The sequence below is a fragment of the Solea solea genome, chromosome 12 (genome assembly GCF_958295425.1).
Source record: "Solea solea chromosome 12, fSolSol10.1, whole genome shotgun sequence".
Lineage (NCBI taxonomy): Eukaryota > Metazoa > Chordata > Actinopteri > Pleuronectiformes > Soleidae > Solea > Solea solea.
In genome coordinates, this window is record NC_081145.1 from 22636123 (window position 1) to 22644990 (window position 8868).

The 8868-nt window shown below is 40.6% G+C and overlaps 1 protein-coding gene across 1 annotated transcript; it reads right to left on the minus strand.

Annotated features, from left to right (window-relative positions):
• Positions 1-16: 16 nt before the first annotated feature.
• cpa5 (carboxypeptidase A5) lies at positions 17-6771 on the minus strand. Its single transcript, XM_058646308.1, has 12 exons — positions 6624-6771; positions 5585-5781; positions 4656-4737; positions 4227-4361; positions 4036-4140; positions 3330-3431; positions 3071-3172; positions 2879-2989; positions 2569-2659; positions 1364-1563; positions 1191-1275; positions 17-264 (listed from the first exon to the last, which is right to left on the minus strand). The coding sequence occupies exons 2-12, from the start codon at positions 5650-5652 to the stop codon at positions 77-79; spliced, it is 1269 nt and encodes a 422-aa protein (XP_058502291.1). The 5' UTR covers positions 5653-5781; positions 6624-6771; the 3' UTR covers positions 17-76.
• Between the last annotated feature and the right edge of the window lie 2097 nt (positions 6772-8868).

The window sequence follows — 8868 nt, forward strand, 5'->3', positions numbered from 1 at the left end:
AAAAAATAGAGATTGATTTGTTTCCTGACACTTTATTAAGCTGGAATGATTCTCAATCTTACACGCTGTGTACTTTTCAGTAGGGGTTCTTGAAGGTGTGATCCATGAGGGTCATCAGAGCCAGCCAAGTCTCACTGGCGGTGGGGACGATCTGACTCGCTGGCAGCACAAATCCATAGCGACCGGTGTCCCTCAGCTCAAAGGTGTAGGAGTACTTGATGCCCTGGTTGTAGGTCCAGTCAATGGTACCACCACTGGCTTGGTCTGTGGTTGAAACAGATATTGAAAAACTCAAACATAATGGAGATCTTTTGCTTTTGAGAGGCCTTAAGGGAAATATCTATGAAAACAAGACGAACAAAAAGATCGACCGTAACCATGGCCTCAACTCAACAGGAAGTCGGCCATTTAGAATCTTGGTGTACATTTTGGCGATTTGCACCCGACGCAAATGAGCAAACTCGTCTGAGCACGTTTGTCGTACCAGCATAAAAAATGTGCCAATTTGTACTAGACGCAGCAAAAGGCGAAAAGTTGCCAAAAGGTTTTGTGGATTCAAAAGGGCGTGGCCTCGGCAACCATCGACGTTTGGGCAAATTTCGACTATTCAGGAAGTGCCACTTCGGCGTACACTGACCGATCTCCTCGAAACTTTATACTTGACAGAAGAGATCGACCCTGAACACGTCTACGAACAGAAATTTCACCTAACAGGAAGTCAGCCGTTTTAAATTTAGCTGCCATTTAACCACAAAAAAGGAAGTGCCTTATAACTTCGCCATACATTGACCGATTGCCTCGAAACATCATACGTGACACACCAGACCGATCCTGAACACGTATTATTATTATTATTATTATTATTGGCTTTGCAGTAATTTTTGAGGGATTAAGGAATAAAAGTGAAGGGAGACAGTGAGGTCAGGGAACTGCTGCACTCCCCGACTTGCATGGGGGACAATTAAAACCTTATCATTGATTACAAAGTCAGGGCTTCTCAAACTTTTGGGGTCCTGGGATGCCTTGTATGTATATTGTTTGTATTCCATTATTTTCCAATCTAAATCTTTCAGACCTGCTTAGTCATGATCGTACAATTTATGAAAAAAAATTATTACCTTTAATCTAATTTACGATTTATGACTACGACTATGTATATACATATAATACACTGTGTTGTTGAGACTTACAGATGACATTGATGATGCTGCCGTATCTGTACCGAGTGCCGTACAGAGAAGCCAGATTATTGACAGCCTTCTGAGCCACAGCGTGCTGTGAGGGAAGAGATTAGCATGACGTCATATCATTTCTCATACCATTAAAAAATAAAACTGAGAGATAGAAGTAGATTTTTTTTTACCAGCTCAGCCTGGTCTCTGACTGGGGTTCTGGTGTAGCCATAAGGATACATGAGCATCTGGGAGTAGGCATGGATGGAGATGAAGGACTTGATGTTCCCGCGAGACTTCACAAAGTCCACAATAGACTTGACCTCAGACTCGGAGTGAGCAGAGGGTCCATGGTAGGTCTCAGAGCAGGGGTTACTGCTGGCACCAGGTCCTGCACATGGACACAAGATTAAGTCTGAGGAAACTGCAAGGCAGTTGTCTGCCACTGTCTGTTCACGGTTTCTGATTCATTAGTGTGATCACTGGGCGTGAAATAAACAAGCAAGGTTAAATCTCCAAGGAAAATGTTGCTATTTTACTTTTCGTGTCAAGATTTATTGTCTTTTGTCTTGTGTGCAAAGGTGGTGGCTTATAACATAGATGGCACAAGGGAATGATGTATAGAAAGAATGTCACAACACTGTGAGGACAGACAATTGAATGTTGGTCTTCCGGTTGCAAATGCTGTGCTTTGAGGAACACGATGTCAGTTTTTCATACTGGAGGAAGTCACCTGGCACCAGGCATCTACTGGACGATACCAGCTCTCAGTCACACTAGTGTCCACTCATATGTGCTGTGCTTTTCATCTATTATCCTCTAAATGGAAACATGTTTTTACAAAATCAACATCATTTACTCATCTTAGAAGTCAAGTAACAATTTAGCTAATTTTCCCGTAGACTTCGATTCAGACAAAGTTTTTTTTAGCAACACTTCATGTTGTTGGTACTAAAAACGTGAGCGCACACGTGTCACAACATGGCAGGCAACAACATATGGTGTTGGAGACTTTTCTGTTCTGACCACAGTGTGACTCAAGCACTCAAACAAGTACACAATCTGTGTTCTACTTTCCCAATGAGAATCCGTTGGTATGTTTGCATAATCGTGAGGACATTGGCCAAGTCGCACGTTAACAGAGAAGAAAACAATCTGGAGGCTTTTCAGGTTGATGTAGAATTTGAAAGTGTGTGTGGATGAGTGAAAGGCAGATAAAGTGTTCACAACTGGTCAAATTCAACGTCACTAATTGGTGTATTTGCAAATAAAACTTATTCTATTTCAAAAGCAAAACTGTAAATATTGATGGGCTTGACTGTTCAAATACTGTAATAATTTCCTCAAGTGAGGTTAAATTACATTAAACATTAAATTACATTACATTTGATGTTACCTCCAAAACCAGCATCCCAGTTCCTGTTAGGATCAACACCAATACAACTGGAGCCACGGTTGGGCTTCCTGGTCTTACGCCACATACGGTTCTACAGAGAAGCACAGTTTCACAGTTTCATCTTAATATTTTATCTTTGTATATATTATACAAAGTAAAATCAAATGTCTGTACCTCATGCAACTACACTTGTGAGCTGTGCCTTTAATGTACTTATTTGATATATTTAAGTCCAAGAAACATGACAACTCATTTGTCGTTAGAAGAGAAATAATGAACTGATTTTTTTAAGGTCACATCAGGAACGTACTCTGGTTTGGCTGTAGTAAAAGCCATCAGGGTTGGTCACAATCTCCAGGAAGATGTCCATGTTGTCAAGGATGGCAGTGAGAGCGGCGTCACGTCCATAATCGGTCACGATCTGATGACAGATGTGCGAGTGAGACATTATTCAGTGCAGCGGGGACAGAAGAAAAGTGTGGTAGTATGTTGGTCAAAGCACCTTCTTGGCGAACCAGGTTCCACTGGCCTGAGTGACCCACTCTCTGGAGTGGATTCCAGTGTCGATCCAGATGGCGCGACGGTTGGTTCCACCAGTGCTGAACTAAAGAAAACATAATGAGTAAATAGGTTGTGAGGAACACGAAGACATCAAATTTGATTATCAGCTATTGTCATTTTTTTCCCCCTTTAAGAGGAAGTACCATCATTTTCAACATTTTCTTAGTCTTCCTTCGGTCTGCTAAGTTTGGTTGACTCACCTTGAGCACATTCAGGGGACGACCCTCGTAGCTCTGGCCAATCACCACCTTGCTGACCAGGTTGGGATTCTCAGCCACCAGCATGTCCTGGAACCTGTAGATCTTAAACCAGAGACAAAAGAACATTGGAAATTTTCCTCAGAGAGATCAAAAAGTAAAGTTCCAGTGTGGATGACATACTATAAACTTACTACATAGGATGTAAGGAAATACCAATATACTAAATGAATATGCATGATACTGTACTGATATTGAAATATTCAACAAAGATTTTCTCAGTGTTTTTTATATCTGACCACTAGTTAGCAGCAGACTTTCGGCTTAAGAGAATTTACACATATAATATCTTTATTTTTACTCCATGTTTTTCTTTAAATAGAACATTTTAAGAAAACTAGATGGATAGATAGATAGCCCTACCCATAATTATGTTTGTATAAGTGTATAATCCATTTACAATAAAACTAGTTTAGGTTTTGTAGCCTTAGAATAAGCCTTGTGCGTGTATATTTATTGATATAGTTTAAGTAAGGGTATTGTTTTTCTACAGATTTAAAGGACAAGGTGCAAAAACCTACAGCGGCTCCGTCCACATAAACCAATGAAGAAGAAGGCCCCAGTAGATCCATGTCTCACCATCAGATGTCACTAGTTCTCACACACTGGACCTTTAAGTTAGACCACAGTGTGGTATCCATGTACTGACCTCACTGATGGTGTGATAGTTGGAATAGTCAAAGCTGGCCGTGTTTCTGGGCTGAGCGAAGCGAGCAGCAGAGTCCATCTCTTCCTGTTCCTGATCCAGCACCTCCTGCACACCAGCCACATCGTTCACGTTACATTAAAGACAGAGTCGTGCTAAACGTTGGCTGATCTCAGAGGACAGGGGTCTCATACCTGCAGGTCTTCAATCATAATGGAGTAATCGACATCCTGCGTCTCCAGATGGCTCTTGAAGGACTCCAGACTGTCGAGGGGAACTCTGACGTCCACAGGAGTACCCACTCCAGTCACATCCCTCCAGAAGTCCAGCTGTAGAAACAAATAGATAAATAAAAATATTACATGACAAATTACATTCTTATTCTTTCCCTTTATTTATTTTTTTATTAATTCTCACTTTTCCATCTTCCTTTTCTTGATTTAATCTAATCTCAGGATTGTCTCAAGGCGTTAACCTGCTCTTTTCTTCCTTGTGTGTCTGTGAGTTGATTTGTCTTATATCCATGATTTATATTTGTATTCATACATGTATTATAACAATATAAAATTACGTATAAAAGTAAACATTATTCACAAAAAAGTTAATAGTGGACGATAGATGACCTGAAACTCAAACATGTCCTCCAGGTCTTTGAGTAGAGACAGTTGGACGTCATCTTTGGGGACGATGCGAAACACCTGGTGTCTGCAAAAAAAAAAACGAGAACCACAGTGTTTTACAACTTTTTACCCATGGCCAAGAGGGAAGTTGGCACACACACACACACACACACACACACACACACCGCACACAGGTGAGATTTCTTAAGACTGAGTGGTTCTGCTTTTGCAGGAGTGGCAGACGAACCACAGATAAAAACGTGTTGATGATTGTATGTGAGACTGGCTCCACACTAAATACTGTAACACTTTGGTGCCCCCATGTGGCAACACGCAGGATAGATGCGTGCGTTGTGATTTATGCAGCATGTTTAAATCCATAAAGACATTGACCTTGTCAGGGCCCGTCGTCGTCATGGAGACCAAAACTTACTCCTAATGAGGCAGAACATAATTTCTGAGGAACTGGTTAACTTTGAAAAAGATTTGAACTGTGGTTGAATTAGGATTAGGGATTAGGCATTGACTGGTTATGGTTAAGGTAAGGGATAATTTAAGGGAAATGAATGTCGTGTCTTCAGAAGAACAGCTGGACAAACCTGTCTGTCTGTCCGTCTGTCTTGTGCGTTTAAGTTTTTATATTCCTTGATGTTTTAATATAGGCATCCAGACATTTTCAAACCAAATTGAGTAAAAATTCAATGTCTATTTCAGATGTGTTCGAATATACCAGGTGTGTTAGCCTGGATTTTACAGGTAATGTGCATAGATTTCAACTTAATATAAATATATTGCCCGACAGGCCGAAATAAGATGAAAAACAACTATATAAAACATTTGGAATCAGAACTAGTTTGTATATGAAGGAGACCTTTAATTAATAAGGTAGCAAATGCTGCAGAGCAGAGGGAGGCCGGTGTAGACCCACTTACCCCTCAAACGTCTCCTTGCAGAGAGCGACCACCAACAACACGGCCAATGCGAGCAGCACCTTCATCATGACCAGCTGAAAAAAACTGAGCCAAAAATCAGGCTTTTATGGCTCAGAGTGGGAGGTCACGTGTCCAAACCACAGTCTTGCTTACGGGGATGGAGGTGTGTTGACAGCTGGTCCCGTTCTCACATGAGTCTGGAGATATCACAGAAAGAGAAAGGTTTCCAGACGTTTGTTTGTTTTGGAATGGTTCAAGCTACTGGGACCATGGTTAAAATAGTTTGGGATTTATCATTAGTTTTAGTTTTTATTTTGTTAAAATGAGTTAGTTTTAATTAGTTTTTAGAGCGGGATTGCTACTTTTTATTAGTAATATGGAGTTTTTGCCAGGTGCAAGTTTCCGTAATAAGTATTGTGTCATTAAAACCCCCCCAAAATATGCCATTTTAACCCTTAGTGCTCACACGGCACAGATCTGTGCTGCAGGTGCACCCTTCGTATATTACACAACACAATAAATACACTTCATATGAACCCGAAAGGATTATGTGTGAAATAAATGTACAATGATGAAAACTAAGTTTTGGTTTACTATAATAACCTTGACTGGGACCAGGTGAAAAAGCCAATGCAGTCTGGCTTCTCATCCAGCTGTTTTACACATGCAGTAGCTAAACCAAATGTTCCCACACGACCTTGTTAGATAAATGTAATCGATGAACAGTTTCAAAATAACTTCTCCTGATTTGTTTCCACGGCTGGTTCTTGGTGGTGGAGGGTTAGTTAATACTGACTGTAAGTACTTCATACAACCATACTTCAAAAACAGTGACCTGAATTAAAATGAGTAGGTACGCCTTCATAAGGGTATGCACTGACCACATATTTAAGGATTTAAAGGCAGTTTACATGACGGTAAGTAAAGATCTGTTTCTTATCCAACAGCACAGATAAGGAAGCAGCAGAGGAAAAATAAAGAGACAAACTGTGACAGAGTCAGGTGTGGAAAAAACCCCACCTGCTTCACTTTCACTCACAATAAAACAGACTTGAGTGCTGATCCAGATCCATATGCTCCAGCAGCAAGATACTGTGCTGCTGCTGCTGCTGCTGCTGCTGCTGCTGCGCCGGCCAGCTTGGCTGTAAATATCTCTCAGAGCATCAACTTAACACTTCACATGTCTGTTGTCAGTGTGAAACAGCATTTCGAGAATATATGACTTCCTTATTCTGATGCACTCAGGCCCACCCAACCAGAAAGCTTCCCTTTGCACCACATACAAACACATATGCAAATAAAGAATATCTCTCTGTTAGTTTTATGCACAAATGACAATAATTACTGTCATCAGACACTTACATACACTTACTCTCTAATTTAAAGATACTGAAACTGAACCGTTCACCGAGTACAAACTGCATACATTCACCAATCATTTTATTAGGTACGTCTGTTTTCTACTCAGAAAATGACATGGCAGGAACTCAGTGTACTTCAAAGCATTAGAATGTGGGGAAAAACAAGGTGATTTGAGTGACACGGTTGTTGGTACCAGACGAGCTGGTCTACTGGAATTTTCACACACACAACCATTTGTGGGATTTACAGAGAATGCTCCCAAAATAATAAAGAACACAGAGCATTAAGGCCCCCCCCCCCCCCCCCCATTACTATGTTAAAATGTATATAGAAGCTATGAGAATGCAATATGGAGTGTCTTATATGTTTTTTTTAACTGATGAAAATTTTTTTTTTTCCATTAACACCAACTACATAAACACAAAAAGTACTTAAAAATGTTTTAAATTTAAATTTGGAAATACGTTCGCTTGGCAAAAATAGAAAAAAAAATGTCTATTTTGTGACTTCCCACAGCAATTTACCAAGGGTGCTTTTGTGCCATGTAACCACTAAGGGTTAACTCAAATAACCACCTTAAACCGTAAGGGCCACAGTAGCAGACCAACACACCGGACACTTTATTAGAAACAAAGAGTAACTTCTTTTCTTCAGTAGTTGGCTTGTAGGCGACACTTGAAGACATTCTTGAGTTGGATGACTGAGAACCTTCACTGATAAATAATACCTAAAGAATTGGCCAGTGAGTGTGCATGGATGCAATTACAAATGGTCTAATTGTATTACTTTATAATCATAATAATGCTCCCTGGGGGGCCCCACTCAATGCTGGGCCCTTGGAATAATCCTAGTCGCCCCTGCATCCAGTAATCACTATCCTTGGTGCATTCAAACAGTGCATCAGAGGTCGGAGATCAGACTATTCATCATTTTGCTGATGTCTCAAGTTTCCGATGCACAGAAGAAATGATGTCATGTCTGTGAGAGGGAAGAAAAGAGCCATGGGAGAGTTCACAGACACCAAAACACGAGAGCAGATTTAGAGTTTCACAGATGTTCATACCGGAGAGGATAGGTCAGGTAAGGGTGAGTTCTCTGACAGATACAACGACATCATTGTGAAAGTGTTGGTGGAGCAGCTGGTCACACAGGAAGCTGCTCACCACCACAGTTTCCTGTCACTGAGTCACCGCTGCTGCATCTGTTTGACAGGCGTTCCACAAACCATGAGAGGACACATCAACAAAATACAGCTGTGGTGCGGCAGGCTTTATGTGTCCTAAAGCTGATTATCAGCAAAACTCAGTCAAGTATTCCACATGTTTTAGACTTTCATTATATTTATTGAGGCGTTTGTAAACATGTCTTTAGTCATATCATGATGAGAAGGACAAATTCAGTGAATTCTCGACGAAATAAAAAGCCAAAAGTCACTACAACAGCAGGTTCAATCTGTCAAAGTAGGTTGTCCTACGTCCTTTGTTGCGACAAGAACACGCCCCCGCTGCTCTATGATTGGTCATCCGGAACTGAACAGCTCAATCTCCGTCATCCTATTGGTTGAAAAACAGCTCAATCAAAGTAGAAGTGCCCTTTGAAACACCCTTTAGTCGGAAACGGGACATTCAGAGCACAGAGTCACGTCAAGCTAGAGAGCGGACGTAAACACGTTCCGAAAATAAGAGACATACTTTTCAAAATAAAGATGAAAATATTCCTCATGTTAAAGTTATACAAGGTTATGCTAGCACAATCAAGTTGATTGATATTATATCAATCCCTCGTTCATTGAATGTTTAAAAATATTGAAAATGACATTTCATACTGATTGATTGATATTGCAGTTTGCAAATACATGGTTTTATTTTATTTTGGTAAGCAGAGACCAGAGGTTTTCCGCTGATTCTGTGGAACTTGACAGC

Excerpts from the sequence above, each read along its gene's own strand:
- cpa5 (XM_058646308.1), bottom strand. The coding sequence starts at position 5,652 with ATGATGAAGGTGCTGCTCGCATTGGCCGTGTTGTTGGTGGTCGCTCTC. Across the intron at positions 2,660-2,878 it reads TTTACTACAGCCAAACCAGA|AACCGTATGTGGCGTAAGAC; the intron begins GTACGTTCCTGA and ends GCTTCTCTGTAG. Across the intron at positions 265-1,190 it reads CAGCATCATCAATGTCATCT|ACCAAGCCAGTGGTGGTACC; the intron begins GTAAGTCTCAAC and ends TTTCAACCACAG.